Genomic DNA, 22163 nt, shown 5'->3' on the forward strand with positions numbered 1-22163 from the left:
TGGGTGGTTTGTTTCTATTTATCTCTACTTCCATCCACATATGTCAGCATCACTCCACTTGGGCATGGATGTAGAGAGCAGATAGAAATTGGGCAATCTTTTATTTCAAGTTGAATGGTCCCCTACAGTAGCAATGGATCAGCTCTGGTTTCCACTGTAATGGCTTCTGGAGGTTAGAGCAAAACAAACCTGAAAACCACAAGAACTGAAGGTTGTTGGGTGAAGCCTGATGATATGTGATCCATAAGGGCCAATATTGCCAGTGTTCCTTGCCCAAATGCACATCTTCTGGGCCTTGTAATGTAAGTTACCTAGAATAGATATTGCAAAGTTATTTTCCAAGTTCTTGCTTGTGCCTTTTGGAAATTGTTTGGTTTTGTGTTCTTCAGCTGTTTATCTTTGCCTTATGCTGGGAGCACTGCAAATCTTCAATTTGCATTTCAGCACTGCAGACCAAGGAGGGCAGGAGGGTATAGCTACCCTTAAAAGGAGGAAAAAAATTGAAAAACAGATAAGCATGCTTGCTGTTTGCTGGATGTTTTTTATATATCAGGGATCAGATTAGGAAAAAAACCACAACACTGAAGCTAACGGGACTGACTCTAATAATCTTACTGGGTTTTGAACTAAACTTTAGTCCCTGCCCTTCCTTAACCAGTAGGGAAAAAATTAGTGGTTTTTGAATGTGCTGCCAGCAGATGTCTCACACATTTCCTTACAAAAGCAGATTAATGATTTAGCTTACTTTGATCACACAGCCCTGAGAAACTGAAAGTTCATTAAATGGTTTTCATTATGTTATGGACAAATCTTCAGTAGCTACGGCATTAATTATTTTTAGACCTTTCCTGAGACAGGGTTTACAAAGTAATCAAACCAGAGCAAAATTTCAGGGGTTCTTCTGGTGTTTTCATGCTCAATGTGAAACCTAATATACCTAAAAATGTCCAGCTCGTCACATTAAAATGAATTTATATTTCAGGTTTCTCGTTTTTTATTTATTCTTCTGCCCTTCACACTGCTCATGCAAAGGGACTCTAAAATGGCCTGGAAATCAAGATTTACCACAAATATAAAGAGTTTGGCAGAGTATCACTGATGCAAACGAGGTTGGCTCTGTTCTTCCATAATAACTGCTTGCATTAATTATCCTTTCTGGTAGTAAAGGAGCACTCTAAATTACACTGTATTTTACACAGCTTGGCATTATACAGAGATTGCTGCTAAGAGCCTCAGAGGGCCAGTTGTGCCACATCCCATTTCAGAGCCATTTTTGGAGGTCCCGTGTTTTGCTGTGTGTCTGAAGCCTGTGCGGGCTGAGAGCTGCTGAGCTCTCTTAGCTGTGGAACAGAGAAGGATTAATAATATTTGTGCTCCCTGAAAAATTCTTAGCAGCCTGATTAGTCTGATTGCAGAGCTGGAGCACAGCAGAAGCAACAGACCAGGAAAGTAGGTGTTGTGTCTGTTCACTTGAGATATGAGTGATGGTGTAAAATTGAGAGCTGCCTCCATTTTTCTATAGAAACAAGGGAGATCTGTCCCCAGACAGAGAAAAGGTTCCCTGGTGTTTTTTGCTCTTGGAGTTGCAGGAGAGTGGCTGCTGTTGTTCTGCATTCAGACCCAATGAGCTCCTGAATACCTGGGAAAACAGCCTGTGCAACATAACCCACCTGTCCTTGTTCACAGAAATGCTGGGCCACAATAACAGGGATGGCTCTGATTATATTACATTTGCTTAATATTCGGTGTCAAGGGAGGAAATCCATCCTCAGCAGTCTGAGGGGCATTTTTTTAGATAGGCAGGGGGATGCTGTTGAGGCATTTCACAGCTGGCTAATCTTTTAGCTGTCTGATTTTGTACGTCGAAAATTGAGTCCAGCGTTTCTCAAAATGTAGGGCCTGGATCGGAGACAGAAATAAAAGACATGAGAAGGGTAATAAAAGCAGGCATAACAAATATAAATACACAATGCCACTCTTGTTGCCTGTGTTTTATATGCCCTTCTGTCCATCTTCTGCTGTGTTTATTTGCACCGTAAATTCAGTGTGTCGAGCTCAACAAGTAATGGCAATTTAACCCAAATCAGGTGTTTTGGAGGTGAATGGCCATCATTTTCTGCTAAGCACACTTGTCCTTATAAAGGAGTAATGGTCTAATCAGATCACAAAAACCAAAAGGAGTAGTAGTAAAACTAGTAATAATTGAGACAGTGTATCCCATATTCCTCAAGGGCAACAGAGAGCAGCATAAACTAAATAGGTTCAGTCTTTACTTCTCAGGCTTTGACAAAAATCCTGGGGGCTTGTATCATCCTTGTCTTGTAAGGCTAATTTCACATGTGCCACCAACGTAATAAAGCAGAAGGGGAGTATATTTTTAGGGCCCAGGACTTTGATATTGAGCTTTAAAATCTTAGCCTTTGGTAAATATGGGATTTACCTGGACAGATGCGTGCCGAGCTGCCTTGAACTGTGAACTTTTGTGGGAGTAGCACTGTCAACAGTTTGGAAGTTATTTGTCCTTGGGTTTATGGGGTGCTGGGTTGAAATATTATACAGAGACAGAGGAATAATATGCAACTTGGAGCCTCTGCTTTATTCTCGGCAATATTGTATGCAAATGGGAACAGCAGCTTCAAAATGTGTTCAAGTCTATTTTCCAAATACTATGAAGTTCTCTTTCTCTGCTTCTGTAATTTTACATGATTGTTTAAAGAGCAGGTTACATGAAGCTGGGTCTGCTGTATGAATACAAGCAGAGCACTCCAGCTGCTTCCTTCATGGCTGATGCTGTCACAGACTGAGCTATGGACTCACTGCTGCAGCTCTAAACCAAACCCAAGGAAGTGTGGAGTGCATTGGTTAAACCAAACCCAGGGAGGAAATGTGGAGTGTATTGGTTAAACCAAACCTAAGGAAATGTGGAGTGCATTGGTGACCCACTATGGCCCCTGGAGTCATATTGTGCCATCATGAGGGTTATGCACCTGCATTTTATGGTTTGACTTCTGGCCTTTGACTAAGGTGCTTGGGAGCTGCTCTCCCCATGGCCATGCTGTCCTTCATGTGAGGAGAGCAATGCCTGTGGAGCACACACAATTCCTTGTGGACGGTGTGATTCCCCATCAGTTCCCTCCAGGAGAAGGACTTTGGCACAAACCCAGACTCAGGCTGATGTGTAGAAGTCAAATATTTGCCTCATATTCCTACCACTTCTTACCGCTCTGTTCACAGTTGCACATTTTATTTGGGCTTCGGTGAAACGTAAACACTTGGCCTTAAGTAACTTGATCCATGGAAATTTGTTGGAATGCTTACTAACTTTGGGAAAACGTGCCGAAATCTCCCAAGCTGAGAGAGATTCTTACGGCAACACACAGGATATAGTGGCAGAATGACCCACAGGCACGAACATTTCGGTCATGTCTCCAGGAGCTCCGCTTCCCTGAGGAAGCGTTTGACAGTTTGTGGCTGACTGGAATATTTTAGAAGTGATCAGAAAGCCAGATTTTTTTTGACAGAATTTGGCCATGTCAATGAGTATGTGACATGACTATGACTTGGCACGCTGCATTTTCCTTGAACACGTGGCCGTGTTACTTGGAGACTTGCTGTTCTCAGACAACCCAGATTTCCCTGAACAGGGGGCATCACACCACTGTGCTCTGCTCTGTGGCTTCAGATTGCTCTTCCAGTTAAACTGTTCTTTGAGTCAGCCTTTTAGCCAGAGCACTGAAAAAGTAGCTAATTCCTATCCAGTTATGAAACCAGGTAATTTGGTGTTGGATCTGGCCTTGTGAAATGCCATTTTTAAGTAATGCCCCTGTAAACCAAGCAAGGTTTGTTGTTGGAGCTGCTGGAGTGAGTTGAGGGAGTGTTCCTGAGGGTTGCAGATTCTTTTCTATGAGGAAAGGCTGAGAGAGCTGGGGAGGATCATCCTGGAGAAGAGAAGGCTCTGGGGAGTCCTGAGAGCTCCTTCCTGTGCCTAAAGTGTCGCAATTGGAAGTGCTGTCCCTGCTTGCCCAGCCTCCTGGGCTCCTCCTGGCTGTGAAGGCAGGCAGACAAAACCAGGCAGACTCACAATAAATGCAGCAGACAGTCTACACTATAAATCAAAAGAAATTCAACAGTTCTGTCAGACAGTATCCCACTCCAGCTAATGATAGTTCATTATGTTCTGGAAAAGAGATGGGGCTCTGATAGGTCTAATTAGAAGAAAAGGAAATGTAATTTCTATGTCTCTCTTTCACTGTATTTCTGCACAGATGTTTTCAGGGTGGTTTCCAGGTAACTTCTGAGATCATAATAGAATTGTTGGAGATGGATTACGTGTGTTCACTCATTATCCATTGTTTATATAGCACCGGGGGCTTGTACTGCCCTATACTACACAAACACGATTAGAAGATATACGATGGGAACAGATGAAGTCATATCCTTCACAAAACATAAATAAGCTGAAAAGTTGTCCTTCATGTGAGTACAGATCTTGTCTTTACCTTTCACATCTTTCCAGAGGCAGAGTTCTGTTGTAAAAATGCAGTTCTTATTGAACTGCAGTGTCTAAGGCCAATTCAGTTAAGTAAACTTTCTCAGCATTATGGATTCTTGCGCTTACAGCTCCAATTCAAAATCCCTGCCTGCCTTGATTTGAAAGTCTGTAATAGAAATTATTTCACCAAGTGTAATGGAAAGTAAAGGATCTGAATAATATAAAACTCATAATAAAAATGCGCTGAAGTGTTCTGACGAGATCTTTAAAGGCAAAAATACTGTTAGGTTGGGAAGGCCATTAATGTAGTACAGAATCATAAGCATCTTTTAGGCTTCTGTTTCTTTTGTAGGCTTTCCATTATCTGAGCATATTTTCAGTTCTAAATTGTAATTTTAAAAACACCCAGAACTTCAGTTTTGCTATTACATATACTTTGCTTTCTCAGTCTTCTCTGAATGTTTTGTTAACACGATGGCAAGTTCTGTAGAGCTTCTCACTTAGAAACAACAATCAAAATATATTTCAAAAAATGTAATAGAGGTTTACCTCTGGGGACTTCTTCCTGCCCATGGAACTGGATGAGCTTTAAGGTTGCTTCCAGTTCAAATAATTTTGTGACTTACAGACTTTGTTTTTCAGCTCTCAGTACAGTCAGTGGATGTGCCCGTGGTTGGCAGTCAGGAATCTGTACGTGTGGTTGTCTTGTCCAGTTCCCTTTAATTAGGAATTCTCCTGACTAAATCCTGCACTGAGCCCTTCATTTCAGTCATAGTAGGAGATGTAGCTGCTCATGTATTTTCTGTCTAGTTGGAATCCTCCTCTACTTCCCTTGGGTGTCACAATTAAAACTGACAGTCTTTGGAATGCAATAATGTGTCTATGGGTCACTTTAGAACTGCCTGCTTGTGTTTTCAAATACTTCTGCTGGAGTGAGAATTGGCATGACTGTATTCTGCTTTATTTCTATAATTAAACTCCAGATATTAGGTAGCATTTATTGACTAAATTGTATTTTACTTCTCTGCTTTCCTATGGCCTGAAACAGCAACCTTAGAATTTGTGTTGACTATTATGCAAAGATGCATTTTTTGTTTGTAATGATATAAGGCTGTAGCTCTTTTTCTGTGCAATTGTTAGCAATGTTTATTCTATATTTGGAAATATGGTGAATGATAGGTTTAATTGAATTAAACTGGTTCTGGAAGCTCCTGTTCATTCTAAACTGGCTAAGGCAATAAAAATATAAGCCTGCATTTAAAACCATTTAGAAATGTTAAAAGCAACTGAATTATTAGAAACCTGGTCATTTTGCCTAAATGTAGGTAAAGCTATTACAAGCAGATTAAAACACATAAGATGTTTAAAAATTTAGATGTTAAAAATTAAGCCTCATATGTAGCATAATTTTTTTTTTAAACTTTTAAAATTTATAAACATCAATGAAGGTGTTCTAGACCACAGAAGGTATAACAAGAACCCTATCCCATTAACACCTACTTTAAATTTCTTATATAATTACTAATAGGCAGAACATTAGTCTGTAGGATATTAAAAGATTTCAGAAGCCTACAGGCAGACTAAGAAAGCTGGAAAATGTTTTTCTGCTGCACATGGTTGTAATTATCTTTTCAGAGTGTAACAGAGAAAAATTACTTCACTGACTCTTATCAATAAATGCTAACACAGAAGTATTTTAAAAATTCCAGATACTATTAATCTAAGAATTCACTGAAGCCTGAAAAAGAAGACTAAAAATCAATCTCATTTTCAGAGAAAAATGAAGTTCTGGCTACTGGAACATCCTGGTTTAGGTATGTGGAATGCGCACAATTAGGGATGGCCCTGTCAGATGTCCTGCTAGTGAAGAGAATTGGCAGTGAGGAGGTATCTGCCATTTATCTCACCCTTTCACACCAGAGTTAGCCTTTCAGATTTTATTGTTTTTTACTTTTATTCTAACATTCACTATGCTAAGTTAAAAAACTGCAACAAATACATTCAAAGCATTTTATGTAACAACTAAGGATCCACTAAGTGGGATTGGGAGCATTGCCACTTAAGTAGGAAAGAAACGGAGGGAAGCATAGGAGGGAAATCAGAAACAAATATGCCTTCTGATCCTCCCAGGATATACTGTGTTCTCAGAAGAATCCAAGATTTGAATTTATTTGCAGAGTTTTCTAGAGTATTTCAGAATACGAAATTCAGGTAAAATAGTTTTTTCCCTTCAAAAATAATTTGGGATTATTGTCTTCTTTTTATTTTGGTGAGAGTATGCTGCAAGCATACTTGCTGTCTCTTTCTCAGTGAGTGATTTTGTCAGCATGTTTCTTTTTATACCGTTTATTTGCAAGCAAAATACTTTTCAGCTTTGATTTTGAGCTCCTCATGTTTTTGTTAGCTATGGGATGTCATGGGACAAATTCTACTATGCTGGATCCATCAGCAAATACTCAGCTTTCAATTAATTGTTGAATCTTCACTTGTTGGGGTCAGCTCTTTGCCTAATCTCTATTTGAGGCTTTTATGCTACCATTTCCTGAGAATGACAGGAATTCTTAAGGGATTTATTGGCATCAGACAGCTGCTGCTCTTTGCTGCTAATGCTGTGATCTGTCAGGTACAGTAATTTATTGAATTGTCATGTTTTCTGGGTTTTGAGGGGCTGACCATAAAAATAAAAATCAAGTCTTGTGATTTCTTAACTCTTTGGTTACTGGTCCTTCTAGTAAGGGCATGTGGTGCCCTTGTGAGTGAGACAAGCAGAGCTCTCTGACAGGAGAGAGGCTGTGGAGGTCTTAGCTCACACTAAGCATAGCCAGATGTACTGCTGACTGCCAGGAGTGTGCTGACACTACACCCAGGAGTTTACACAAATATCTTCCTATAAATGTAAGCTATAATCTTGGATGTATTTCTCCCTATCAAACAATATGAAACATCTGTCAGATAAATCATAGGCTGTTACATTCAATCTTCAAAGTGGTTTCTAATGTGCTGCAGGACTTTTTGTGTTACAGATCTAATATTCCACACTAAGAAGCACTGCATCTAAAAAGTAAAATTTTTCATGAAACATATATGCATGTGTATGTATATACCCACAGTGTCAATGGTTATTAATAAGGATGTGAGAAACTACCAAAGATAACCAAAGCCACATAAACTAAAAATGAGCGTTGAGATGTCTACCCCAATTTGTAATGATGCTTTTTTACAGTCTTTTGGGCAATGCTAAAAAAAAATGGGAATACTCTCTATATTTTTACATGGCACAGCAGTACAGTTTGCCCAGTGAGTTAATGAGCTTGTGGTGAGACCTCTGTGGCACAGCTCTGGGACATCAAAGGCTTTTGTTGCACTAGAACAGTTCAAGATGAAAGAATGATGAAAGGGTAGGTGCTCAAAGCTTGCCAAAGCAAAGAAAAACCGAGTTGGTTGCTTCTTGTGTTAAAAAAGGACCATTAAGTAAAATGGTACCTTAGGAGCTCCTCAGCTTATTCCTCAGCAGAAATTTCATTAAGCCAAACAAACTGGTCTTAAAAGCTCTTTGCACAGGATCAGAGGTCTCAAGATACAACAGTTTAATAAAGATACTAAAAATATGGAAGATTTTCTTTTATGGATTGTTGCAGTGTTCAAAAGCCACCTATTAAAAATTAATAATATTGAAAAAGAAAAAGAAATCCAAGTCTTCCCTCCTGGCTCATGCTTTTTAATAACTTGGGCTAACGACAAATTCCTAAGCAGCACTAAGCAGAAGTTTCAAGTGCTGTAAATACTGCTCTTATCTGCCCAAAGTCAAATGAGATGTGAACTTTTAAACTCAATAAAGTAAGGTTGTTCTGAGGCTCATGCTATGAGCTGGGGATCTGGGTGACCTGGATCAGTTTTTAGCTCTGACTCCTTGAAAACCTGGGCTGTGTTTCTGAGGCCTGCAGAGACCCAGGCTGACTCACTTGGTGCTGGGGGTTTTGGCCATGCTGTGATTACTGTGAGTGACCTCCAGGTAGTGTGTGCTGTGCAGTTCTGGGGAACTGGGGCATTCCCAATCTGGAAGTGGTTTATATCTGGCAGGTTTGTAGCTCAGGAAGACCAAACTGTTCCATCTGCAGCAGAGTCTGTACACAGACATTTGGCTTCTCTGCCTGTCTTGCTCTCCACATACAGCTATTAAGGATAATTTTCCTTTCCCACTGCTGAATTTTATAGATAAGCACATTAGTTGGGAAATGCAGGGGAAAGGAAATCATAAACCTTCATTTATTAATTTGCTAAAACATATCCAAGGAGATTATGCAAAATATATATGCATTTCTGAAAGCTTAAGGGCTTTTTAATTAATTCATCTAATCTATTAGCAAAAGAGAACTAATTTATTATTTATATTTTTGTGGAACATCTCTGTTTAGTGATGTTACAAGGGCAAAGGATAGAGAATGCTGTTTCCATTCAACGACACCCATTTAAAAAGAGGTTTTTAAAACACTTCTCTGTTCTTTTCAGCTCAGTGATATTTAAGGTAAGAACCTACAAGGCACACAAAAGCAGGTACTCATACCACAGGGAAATTTTTAACTTCTAGGCCTGATCTTGCTGATATCAGTGGTAATGCTGCTAACTTCAGTGGGAGCAGGTATTTGTTCTAAAAGCATCTGTAGCATGCCAGCTTTATGTAAGTGAGTTGTCCTAGCCAGTTTTAGATTTATCTGTGAAAAATACTTTGATTTAGCTTACAGGAGGTGGCCTATAGCAGCTGCACTCCTGAGGCCATGGCTTGCATGTGTGTTCCAGCAGCAAGCACTCTGATTGAAGCGGAAGTTGCTTCTAAAAAGTGGAAACATTTCAAAATGGATCCAGGACAGAAATAGCATTTGTCAATCCTGCTTTTCAAATAAGAGAAGTCATACCTTAAAATAATATTTCGCTAGGCTATGCAGTGAGTTTTCTTTGAAGGAAATGCTGCCAGTTCTCACTTTGCTGTCAGTCACCCACAAGGTAGTAGCAGTTTTGAGTGTCAGAACTCAATCTGAGAAATTTAATTGCTCTTTCTGTACCACTTTTTCTCTTCTCCTGTCTCTTCCAGCAGGAAGTCCCAACTCTGAGCCCAAAAAGACAAAGTATTTGTTAGAGGTTCTGCTTTTTCCCTGTGTTTATGAGTTTTAGGTAACATCTCATGTAAATCTGTGGTTCTGGACAGAGAATGAGGCAGTATAGAAGAAAATACATGTTATATTTTGGTTTGCTGATGCATGCTTTTATCTGTTTTTCTTGGCTTTCAGCTTTATCTTTGCTCTCACAGATGTCAGTCCCATTAATCTTTGCTCAATGAGTGCACTGAGAGAAGGCTTTTTCAGCAGGGCCTGCCTATTTCTACCAGTGTGGATTGATGAGGTCAGTAAGAATTCACCTACAATGTACTCTAGGCAGCTGGCTCGTGCTGCAAGTGCTCTTTGAGAGCACTCTGAGAGCTGGAATGCTCTTGGGTGAGAAATGCACTGCAAAGCATATAAAGGCGTGTCATTTCCAACAGTGCCAGTCTCATCTTACTGTCAAGTGTTACAGAAAATACCAGACACATTCACCCATCAAAATGAAGCAGGAGCAAACCCTGTGCTCCTACTGTAAGTTGTCACTAACTGTGTGCTGGCATTGATTCCAAGTTTGCAAGATGTGGGAGGTCAGTCTGTGCAGTATTTGCTGCAGTGACATAACCCTGTTCAGACAATGCACAAGAGCTATGCCAGTAAATACCTTTCCTACACTTAGGATATCATCCATGGCACTATCAGATAGGTAAGGCCTGCCTGTGAATCCTTGAAAACCTTTTTAAGAGATGTCTAGAAAAGGTCAAAATGTTTTCCCACTGATTTATGGATTCATGTTTGTTTAGGTGGAATTATGGTTATTTTTATATACATGCATGAGGTTTCAGTTGAGATGAAATTTGTGGGATGATCTTGTGGTATGTGTAGTACAGCTTTTTTAAGTAAAAAGTTCTGCAGTTCTCATTCACCTGAACATTCCATTTCATTGCTGCTTGTGTGTAGACAGAGAAACTCCACATGTTGGAAAAAAAAAAGGAGTTAGCTCTACAAAATCAAGGTTCAACACTGCTGCTCAGTCTTTTAGGCCTGAAAGCAGAAACTTTGCTGAAGTAGGTTAATCAAGGTGAATAAAAGCTGCCTTTGAAGGCATCACCCTGGATAATTTTCCAGCTTAGCTGCTCTGGAATAGTTAGCATTAAGAAAAAAATATTTATCGACTACATTGCACAGTAGAATTTGGGAAAACTTTCCAGCCCACTCTTGGAAAAATGAAACGAAGTTTGTAGGTGAAAATACCAGCAAGCCTTAGTTCCTTTACCAAGCAACATGAAACCATTGTGCTTACAGTATCCCTTTTCCACTCAAGCTGAGTCATACATAATTGACTGTCTGCAGTGTATAGAAAGTGTGTTCAAGTCTGTGTGACATTTTATTGAATATATTCTAAAGAAGTTTTGAAACCAAGAACATTAGAAAACTTGAGAAATAATCAGGAATATAAAAGCAGAGCTGAAAAACACAAAATTGGTGAGGTATTTTAGAAGTTTTTTTCTAGGAAGTTAATACATGTAAAATGCTGTCAGTATAATGTATTCTTATTATTCAATGTTTTGTTGCAGTTTGTAAGAACAGGTAAGTGTGGTACTGGATGAATGAATCCAATGAATCCTGCAATACCATCTCAGACAGGACCTCTGACTCTGTTTGTTTTCATGTGCTAAAGGTAGATCTTTGAGAAACACTCATTTCAGCTGTAATGCCAGATATTTCAGCTGGGATACCCATTTTTCTGCAAGGACTATCTCCAGCCTAGGCTCCTGGCTGAAAGAAATGCTACTGCATGGTTTTCTGTCCAAGAGATCCAGACACATTGCAAGGTTTCAAAATAACACAATAACCAAAGTGAATACTCCAACACTTCATTTCAGAAGTTTTGAAATCTGTGAGGGCCTCATGCCAATGGCATAAATCATTTGCTGCTATAAATTGATCAAACTCCATTAAAACTGAATGATTCATAGACATACCAAAAATTAATTCAATCCAATGTAAATTTTCCTTGTGATAAAAAAAAATCTAAATTTTAACTTCCAAGTTCTAATGACCTCTGAGAGAATTGCAGCTGGCGTTTATTGTATTTCTGATAAATTACTCCTCTCAAACATATACAAGTGCTGATGTGTTTTGCTTAGGCTAATATTTCATCAGCTGTCAAAGTGACCAGAGTTCCTGTAGGAAATTTTAGTAGTAAGTGAACCAAGCTGTGGCTTCTGATATTGTCCCAACCTTTACTGCATCTAACTCCTGAATGTTTGCCATTGGTTTGCAGATGTAAAATTATGATTGGGTTGTTAACTTCATGTTTGCATGTGGCAGTGCTTATCAGATCCAAAGTCCACTGAAATAATATGTTGGATCTGTTAAGCTGGCAGAGCAAGGAAATTTAGATGGCATCAAAAATTAACTGCAGGAGGAAAACAAGCATTGCAGAATCTCAGTGCCATGAGGGCACAGTAGGTTGGATGCCATTGAAATTTGTTGAAACAAAAACTAAGGCAAAGGGAATGGAATAAGGGGAAATTATTTTGCAATCAGAAGATTTTGAATTTATCAGAAATTGTATTTTGGATTTGTCAGACTTGCAGTCTTCAGTATGAAATATAATCTGGGATGTTTATTTTATTATTTGACTAAGTCCTACTTTTGAAATGTTAGGTAATGCTAACAAAAACAGTGATATGTTTGCAGTGATTTTATTCAAACTGAGAATTTTCAAATTATTCCAATAGTGCACGGGAGTTTGACCTGTAACAGTTTGGGATTTCCAACGTTTTGCACACACAAGAAGTGAAAAAAACCAATCTTTCTGAAATGTTCAGAGGTAACAAAATTATTTCTCTTCCTACTCTAGTGCAGTATATGAAAGCCAGGGTTCGTCGGTGTGGGATCTCCATCACATCTATTTTATTGCAATAGGAGAAGCAATGGAGTTGAGCTCTCAACCTTTCCAGAAATGCAATAAGGGATGTTTTTAAATCTCTTGGCTGCTTGGGGTTGAATTTATTCCTACTGAATAGAAACAATTCAAGTGCACACTGGAAATGAGAGGAGGCAAATATGGAAGGAGGAAGACATGGAAGCATCGGATCTCTGGCAACAAAGCCTGTAGTGTACTAGCAGTAACTGCAATTTTGCTAGACAAACAAATAATCAGTGAGAAACAGTAATAAGTTAATTTAGAATATATAAAAATTAGGCTGGAGGCTTGAATTTAATTTGTGGTTGAACTGTTGAATTATGTGGGAGTTGGATGATTTATTGGGATTTCAATTTCAATTCAGTTCCTTCTCTCACCATTAATGGTGTATATTTAGGTTGTTGCTGTGGAAGAATTATTTCTTAATACGTGTTTTCCTGCAGAGGCACAAGAACAAGGAGTCTTGCACTCAGTGTAGAATTTCTGGGGACTCTGGTGATCGATGGAAAGCGAGACAAACAACTATAAGATTTCCATTTCTGTCAAATTTATTTTCTTCTGCAGTTTCACCTTTAGTTCCTAAATATTTTCTGCCTCTTCCTGTGGTAATCTTAGTTTGCCTGGAAGCTCCTGAGTGAAGGACATTCAGCTGCTCCTGTATCTGATGAAATTGAGAGGTTAAAAAATATCTATACCAAAGTAAAATATACGTGTAATATTTATATGCGTTTATGTTTATAGAGAGAGTGACTCTTTTTAAACACTTTTACAGCCAAAACCAATGGGAACTGAAACTTGAAATACTGCTTGGAAATTGCTCTCACCAAGAAGAAAGGCTTTTGAGTTCTCTGGAGAAAATTGGTTTCCATTGGATTGAGTTATGAGCATTCCAAATTTAGTATTGAGAATGCTCTGAGTTTTGCAGGAGCTTTTCAAATGGGCTCATAAATTGAGGAGATAAGGATGGCTGATGCAGAGAGTGGTGCAAAGAGCACCTTAAAGGAACTCCTGACTCAGGAAAAGTTTCATGGCTCCAGCAGTTCTGGCACTGAGTTACAAGTCAGTGAATGGAGAGCATTTAATTTAGTTGTGGTCAAGCTTTAAGCAGACAGCAACCAACTAACTCACTCTTAAAAGTGAATTTTCCCCTCTGTTGGAGTATATTTAGCAGAAATTGTTAACTAATGGGGTTTTTAGCTCAATTTGCTTCTTTAATCCTTAAAACAACCTTGAGATAGTGCAGGTACATGGACAGTGCCCCTGGAATCTCTGGTTTCCACCTCTGTGGGAGCACTTGAGCTTTTTCTGCCTCTGGTCCTTTTGCTGGAGGTCAGAGGTGTGCTGTAGGAGCCCAAAGGGAAGCTTTTGCCTGTGCTGTAGGGATGGCTGCCCCTGGGGGCAGGAGCCTGGGTTCTGACCCTGCCATCCCTAGGGAATGGGTAAAAACTCCTCTCAGCTCTCTTACTGACTTGAAACTTTCTTTCTAGTGCTCTGTCCCTAAAAGGTTTCTTTGACAAGCTCAAGGGTTGTCTTTCAAAGGGAAAACATGGAACTCGTCAGCATTGGGATGAGGAGAGATGTGAAGCTAAGTACACACAGGGACAGGCCAGAAACTGCTAATCCCAAGGGTGGAAGGAAAAACCAACCTTCTCAGCTTCCTTTCCGTACATAAATATCAGTCAGGGCTTTTCCTGGACTGAACCCTTTTATTCCTTTGCTTTCCACCACAGAAACCAATCTTTATAAATGACAAGATAGATTCATTCTGACAGCTGTCTGTTCTTTTCTGAGCTACAGATATGGAGAATTTCTTTTTTCTCTGCTTCAGCTGCTTCAGTTTTAAATCTGATATAACACACCCCAACATAACCAGGCTAAAATAAATTTGTCTCCGTATTTATTGCCTGTACTCTGATATAAAACCCCTGCCTAACTCTGATGTAAAAGCATTAAGTAAAATCTTAATACAGTCACAGGTTAAAATTCTTTAATGACATGAAGCAAATTAGTTATTTGCCATATTAGCAATGTAAGTCAAGAAGATTCATGAGGCAGTAATGAAACAACATAAATTACCCCCTCATTGAGTCATAGTAGTAAGTTACTATTTGGTGTAAATAATTGAGCAATGTTGATTATTAGCCACTGTGATTTCTTGTATTAAAAAGGAAACGATTTTGTGGTACAAGTAGGAAAGAAAAAATTCTAATCAAAAGAGTTTTGGTTCTTTTTTACCTGGATTTCAAGGGATCCAAATAGAAATACTTTTTTTTTTTTTTTTTTTGGACAAGCAGATATTTTGTTATTCCAGAAGGTTCACAGGAACAACAAACTTTAACAAGTACAACCTTGAATTTGACAAATCTTTCATGAATGTCATTATTAACTGCCATTTTCTCTAGTAGTCAAATACACCCACCTTCAGCACCTTCTGTTCTACATAAATTTGTTCTGTCTGATGAAGGCAGAATGCCTTCAATCAAAAGAGATCTTCAGATTGTTTCAAAGGCAGAATGCAGCTCAAAGAAAAGAGAAATTAATATATTCTGGTTTTCAACTCCTCAATAATTTCTGCTTAAATTAATAAATGGAGAAGTATAGGAGAAACAATATGAAGTATTTGTTTAAGCATTGAGAGAAAAGAGCCAGTAAAGTGTCTGCTAAAAAAATAGAGATGCTGTCTGCTAAAATAAAAGTGACTGGAGTACTAGAGTGCTTTGAATTATAAAAATTATTAATAAATAGCAAAATTGATTACCTTTGTCAGCTGAAGTGTGGATGTGGCCCTGTGGGGTGGAGACTACACTTAAGTCCCATGTTTTAGGCCAAGCTGCTTCACTTTCTTATTTCATTAAACACCACTGTTTTGTTCATTTAGTGTGATTTGAATTTTTGATAGTAACTCGTGTAAATGCAAGTGCTGCTGTAGCTCACTTCGAGGGCAGCAAGGAATGCTGCAACAATTAATGCCCAGCTTGTAGTCAGGTTTACTGTTGTAATTTCAGTAACAACTGCCTTACTCTAGTATTATTTCAAATGCTCCAAAAATAGATTTTACAGACTGCTGGAATTTGCTGATGCTTTTTAGCCTTTTTCACCTTCTATTCCTCACGTCCTCACAAACAGCTCAGTACCAGGCTCTGTGCTGGGTTGGGTTGTTTGTCTTTGCACTTTTCCAATCTCAGGGGTGTTCTTGTTCTTCAGAATCACAGAATATATTTTACTGCAATGGGTTTATCACAAGTATGAATCTGCTACCTTCAACTCAGAAACATTTGGTGAGTAAAGTGCAAATAGGGAAATATGCGGTATTAGAAAAATATCACTGCCTGTTTGAGGTGTGAAAATTACCAGGGAAGTGTCATGTTTTGCCTGCTGATTTCTCTTTGGAGTGAAATAGCAAAAAAACCCACAAGCCAAGAATCAGGGTTGCATTTTTTCCACAGGTACCAGCTTAACAAGATGATGTTGCTGATGCTATAAAAACCCAAGAATGCAGGGGTTCTCCTTTTCAATAAATGTGAGTTCCTGGACAGCTGTGGTCCCTGACAAAGCCAACTGTTTCGTGGCTGTTTGTTATACAGACCTTAGAAAACTACAAGATTCTCAGTCCACCTTGTTATCCTGTAGCTGTGGTTTTCTCTTGGTCTTCAGCCAGTTGCTGCAGTTCCTTGTGAGACTGACTCATTTCTCCTGGCCAGTTCACAACTCCCTGTGCTCAAGGACTGGCAGGTGAACACATGAGCTTTCTGAATAACATTGCCTCCTAAGGTGTTTCCTGGTTTCTCCCTTTGTTATCTGAAGAGTCTGCCCAGTATTTCAGTGCATACCTGAAGATAACATCAAAGTGCACAAGATTCTATCCCACAAGAACTTTTGCTCATTATGCAGAGAGAACCAAACTTCAGCCTTTACTGTTGGGCTTCTGGTACTGACATGAATACATTGGTGGGTTCCAAGGTTTTAGAGGTTGTTCTGTGACCTGTGATGCTCAGCTGGCTGTGGAGCAGATATTCACCCAGACCTTCACACTTAACCATCCCATCATTTCATGATGATGCAAACATCCTCCTCTCCTACACAGATATTCTAATTTCATTAAATAACCATACAAGTCAGCTCACATGGTATCCATTATTCTTACTGACTTCAAACCTCCTTCTTTCTGCATTAGCTCAGTTGTTTTAATTCATACTCCTATCCTGCCACTTCATTTAAGTTTTCCATCACCTGAACATCATATTCTGTTCCCCAGCAAACATCACAGCCATCCTTCAAGCAGTCCAGGCCAGACAGTGGCCTTTCAAAAGGTATCATTAATATTTCTTCTTTGTGTATTCACTACTCAGAAAGGTGCCACCATGTATATGAGCAAACAGGAAAACTGTCACACGTTTTCTTTTAAACACAGGGTCTCACCTGAATGTGCCACCTTAGCCTGCACCAGTAAAGGTGTTGAGTGAAGCAGAAAATGGAAGGCTTAGATGGACTTAGAGGAATTGATGGCAGAAGCCTCTTGGATATTCTAAACTGATGCCTTGCTTAATTTAGTATAGATTCTGTCCAGTGGTTCATGGCTTTCTGCTGGCTGAGGAAGCTAGCAGTCATCCACTGCTGGAATTTAAATGTCTGTGGTATCACTTTAAATCTAGCCCAAAATTCCATTTTCTCTTATTTATCTTTTTGTAGATGTGAGAAGTAAGTCCATTTCTTCAGGTGCAGATAAATGCAGGAAGCAGGTGTTCTGAAAGTACAAAAGCATTCAATTTGGCTTCCTGTATTCAATTCCCACTGTGTAACAGCAGGGAGTTATGCTGCAGGGTGATAGGGATCTCTGCAAACCAAGGGTGCTTTGCAGAAAAATGATGGGAATTCTTGTCTTGAATGAAATGAAACTGAGTTTCATTTTCTCTATCTTGCAAGGTGGTGTTGCACTGAGTTTGGGGGTTTTTTTCCTTGTTGCTAACAGGCTAAAATGAAATATAATTAATTAATAATGTAATTTCTCTCCAGGACATTGCATATTAATATATTAGAATGAACTAAATTCAGGAGGGAGTTGTGAAGTTGTAGTGAATTTTCCTGCACCTTCATCTGAGTGGCTGGAGTGACAGCTAGATAGGAATCTTTGCTGCATCCCAACTTGGAGAGTCTCTTGGTGTCCTTCCCACAGAACATGACACACATTGAAACAATCCCTGCATATGCCTGGTACCTCCAGTTCTCTTGAGGTTTTTGGTGCCAACATTAATCTATACTACCTTCAGGCAAATATGCAAAGCAGGACTTTGAAATGTAGATATTAGGAACAGTTTAGTTAGGTAAAAAATTGCTTATGGATACAATTGAGTAGATTGGGAAATTGATCTATTAATAGTAAAAAAAACTTTGAAGGAACAAAAAATGAGAACCACCATGACTTCTTTCTAACCCATGACCAATTTAATAATTGCTTCAGCAAAATCTTACTTTGAATGTGCCTCCAAATGAACAGAAAGAGTTCTGTATGAAACATTGACCTGGAGGAGTAGGCACACAGTTAATGGTAAGTGTGCATTGCCCAGCATGAGTTAATTAACCCAGAGTGATTCCAGGAGAGGCTGTTCCTGAGCATTTGCAGCTGGGGCAGGACTTTCAGGGACTCATTCCCAGCTCCCTGGCTTCTGAAGCAGAATACTCAAGACACTTGATCTGACACACATTTAAATCAAGGAGGAGCTTTCCATATGAAGCATATCAAATCCTACCTGATTTATATTAAATGCTTATTTGGCATGTTTTCTCGTTTTACCCAAGAGCCATTTCTGGGTGGTGGCCAGACAGGAAAGCAGTTTCTGTAGAACACTGATTAAAGATGAGGGCACCATGCAGAGGCTCCACATCAGGCAAATGCATTCAGGCAGAATTTTGAATAAGTCAATATGGGGGGCAGTGGGAAAAGCAAAGTTTCACGTACAGAGCTCCTGTATCAGCTGCTTGACATCCTCAGTCTGCACAGACCCTGATTCATGGTTAGGGCAAAATAACTGAGGTTTTACATGACTGCTAACACATGATATTAAAACATGTGTATGGTCTGATGGAGTCAAAAACTACTGCTTGTCTCTCTGCACCCTCAGTACTGAGGGTTTGTATGTATAAAAGAAGTGAGGGGTTGCACTGATACTGAATTCTGTGGTGTGCTAGCAATGTTATTAGGGATGAAAGCTATCAGAGGCTGCCAGACTAGGACAAGAAATAAGTGAGGCTTTCTTAGAGTCTTTGTTTCTCCTTTATTATAGTTGCAGGACACAGATCATAAAACGCTCCAGGAGCTGGCAATTTAAATTTTGGAGCTGTACAAAACCAGAGATTCTTTTAGGGGAAGTTTTAGAAGTTTTGAAGTCTGGTCACACTGGGGAGTGGAATAAAACACTAACAATTCAGAATCCTTTACCAAGAAAAAATGTTTGGTGTTTTAAACACAAAATTGCTTCATTTTTGCAGTGACATGTTTTAACTATTGTGCTTTCTCCTGAAACAAAAGAAGATAAAAACCATGCATTCTCACAGTTTTTGACTTGAATAGATTGGCATAATCAGATAAAACATGCTTCCAGTGGTGCTTTTCCAACAAGCTGTATGAATTGACATTTCCTTTGCAGATGGTTTCACCCTCCCTGATGACGTTGTGCATATCTAAGCATGAATGATCTCTAATGTATCACACCGCTTTGCTGTCATGGGCTCTGGGCCCAGGTTTCCTTTGGGGACATCAGAGTCCATTTACTCTGGTGAAGGCCTGGCAAGTTTGCAAAGCTGGGTTTTCCAGAGGGGTCAGAACCTCATCCCCAGAAGGAGGTTGGTCAGGGTGTCAGACCCAAGAGCCATGGAAAGACTGCAGTGGTCTTGGACCACGTGTGTGGAAGTGTGACATCTGTGTCTGCATTTCTTGATGGGATTCCAGGCCAGTTCTGGCTGGTCTTGGTGTGAATTCCAGCCCAAAGCACCCAGCAGCAGAGGGGCTCATTTGGCTCCCAGCCTTTCCTTTCTCTGATTCTTGCACAGAGCAATGTGTATCTTTGGCTCTGGTCTCCATTCCCCTTAGACCAGGCAGAGGCCAGCTGGAAGCACAAGGAGAAACTATAATAGAACTCAGCTAGCAGGATTTTATGTTGTTATTAAACGGCTGTCCAAATACCATGTCAGAGTTGCTTAGAGGAATTCATTCTCTCAGGTTATAATGTACATTTCTCAAGCAGGATGATAATCTCATATCTTTATTTAAGGCCAGATTTACTTTGAAATACTATAGTTCTTTATAGTTGAGAAGGATTTGCATGGCTGCAAATGGCAAGTAAATCTGGGTCATTGTGTGGCTTGTGATGTTTTGTTTGGTAAATATTGGCACAAAAAGGTCTAAGTCCTGTAGAAGTTTACTTCATACCACTGCAAAATGTTAATTGTCCTTTACAATGGATTTTTTTGAGAAATATTTTCTCAAGCATTTGTAAGATTCTGGTTTTGTAATGGTGTGTTATACAAGAGAAAAATTTGTGGTTTTGCATTTGATCAAATTATTGATTAAAAATTCCCTGTTTCCCTCTTGGAAGACACAAAAAAAGAACAGTGGGTCAGACTCTAGTCACAGCTTGTATGTATTAAGCGTAACATGTCTGTTTTACCTTTTCAACTTCTTTCTAAAAAAATACTGAAGAAAAATAGGGAGTTATGCCAAAAGTAGATGAGCAGAAGATTCATGTCAGGATGGATGGATTAATGGTAAATGGTGAGCTGGGCAAAAAAAGGCCTAGATATATGAATTGTACTGAGAGTTTCACATTTGTAGTTATCTTTAAACAGAGAGATTAAAAGCAGGAGTGTGAAATTCCAAATGGCAAAGAATAATGCTAAAGTTTTACCCACTAGTTGCACATAACTGTGCACCAATGACTCCTTCTCAGTTTGAATTTCCCCCTTCTCTGATTAAATGTCATTGCCACTGTCAGCAAAAATGGAAGAGGGTATTGCAGTCTGGTAGGGAGGCATTTTTATTTTTTGCTTCTAGTACAGCCTAGACTAAGTCTCTTTTCTGACTATGACAATTAATTCTCATTCTAAGAAGGGAGGGGTCACAGAAGACAGATAAGGCCAGACCCACCACACAGATGGACCCAGGAACCCAAGGGTACCTGGGTTTACAAATACATGCTTAGTTCTCAGAGATATTCCTAACAGGAGCTGGCTGAGTTGGTTACCCCCCAAAAGTTGCACCCAGGATGATATCTGTGGGCATCAGAGCTGGTTTTCTCTTCTCAGTGTGCTGAATATTGCCAGATCAGTTTCACCTCAATGACTGCTTGGAAAGCAAACAGATAAATGCACCCCATTAAGAATGGGCAGGCTGGCAAAATTGTATATTGTTGTGACACGTGGAAGCCACTGAGATTAGCTACACAGCTTGAGGAAAGCAGATTTCTAGAGCAAAATCTTCTTTAAACTAAAAGGAAAATCTAATGTGTATTTTTAGCAGGAAGAGAAGCACTTTTTGCAAGGTCTGCTCTTCCCCTCTCTGCTGTTCTGTGTGTATTTTTGTCAAGTTTTCATACTTTGGTGTTTGCCATGAGTGGAAACATTATCTAGAGTATCTGCTAGTGTAAATAATTGAGTTCTATGAACTTCTGCCTTTTACACCCACAGAGAATCTGGTCCATTTTTCGAAGATACATATGGGCACATTGAAGTGACTAATCTTTAAAGAATGTTCTGTACAACCATTGCCCACCCTTCCACTGCTGGGCTGCCCATTTGTACTTTTAACCCTGGTTTTCAGTTTATTTTGGAACAATAAATAAACCAAATGTGCAAGTCCATTCTATCTTTCTGCCCTCTTCCAGCTGCAAAGGTTTTGCTTCCTTTTGAGCTATGATTTAATTGTTGGGATATTTTTTTTTAAATTCGTATCCTTTTTACAATCCCGTTCCCAGCTACAAATTCCCAACATTATATTCAGCATTTTCACCATGTGTTTAAAATAAAGAGCCATCCTTTCCCACCCCTTTGGAAAACAGATCACTCCCAACTCCACCAATAAGACTGTGGGGAAAGACTTGCTAAATACCACCAGGCACAGAGGGGAAAAGGCAGCAGTCATGAAGATTCTCCTGTTTCTTCTCTCCAGCAGTGCTTCCTCATTGCAGCTGAGCATGGTAGGGAGTTATTCCCACAGGGCTGTGCTTTCAACAGAGTCAAAATTTACATTCTGCTAGCCCTTCTCCTTCCCACATGTGCACACAGAACAGAGATTATTTTATCTCTTGAATCTTGCAATATAGACATTAGCAACTTGTCTGAACAAGTACAAAGAGGACATTTCTTGGCATGCAAGGTTTTTCCATGTTGAAAAAGTGAAAAATCACTGCATTTACTTACAGCTTCCCTCTCCCTTCAGCATATGGACACTACTCAAAGAGCTGGAGTCAAAAATCCCATTTGGAAGGTACTGAGAGAGCTGAGGAATGGCTGATGTCAGCGCGAGAGGTGGTTAATGGCTGCCTGGTAAGTGAAGGCTCACATGGCTGGGATGGCTAAAATACTCCCACCCTCCTATGTCAGAGCTCCACCAGCTGTGGTTTGTACTCCTGAGAGCCTCACATAGCAGGGC

At 39.5% G+C, this 22163-nt stretch overlaps 1 protein-coding gene and 1 long non-coding RNA gene across 12 annotated transcripts in view; one reads left to right on the forward strand and one right to left on the reverse strand.

Moving 5' to 3' along the window:
• The window catches only part of ARSJ (arylsulfatase family member J), a 152606-nt gene that overhangs the window by 55712 nt on the left and 74731 nt on the right, over positions 1–22163 (forward strand). For 3 of the 11 annotated variants that reach the window (XR_010360478.1, XR_010360475.1, XR_010360481.1), the window contains one exon: positions 21951–22057. The exons of 1 other annotated variant lie outside the window; for it this stretch is intronic. Coding sequence is in view for 3 of the 10 variants with exons in the window: in XM_064416021.1 (XP_064272091.1) it covers positions 22047–22057 (11 nt within the window). In the remaining 7 variants the exon portion in view is untranslated. Of the gene's footprint in view, positions 1–4361; positions 4477–5049; positions 5483–6201; positions 6307–9777; positions 9890–15966; positions 17470–21950; positions 22058–22163 lie in introns of those variants that run through there. 7 more of the 11 variants (XR_010360479.1, XR_010360482.1, XR_010360476.1 and 4 more) reach the window with 5 other exon arrangements.
• Positions 49–5323, reverse strand: LOC135298487 (uncharacterized). The gene is made up of 3 exons (XR_010360501.1): positions 5042–5323; positions 1671–1899; positions 49–311 (listed from the first exon to the last, which is right to left on the reverse strand). It is a non-coding gene; the product is annotated as an uncharacterized LOC135298487 (long non-coding RNA).

The sequence above is a fragment of the Passer domesticus genome, chromosome 4 (genome assembly GCF_036417665.1).
Source record: "Passer domesticus isolate bPasDom1 chromosome 4, bPasDom1.hap1, whole genome shotgun sequence".
NCBI classification, from domain to species: domain Eukaryota; kingdom Metazoa; phylum Chordata; class Aves; order Passeriformes; family Passeridae; genus Passer; species Passer domesticus.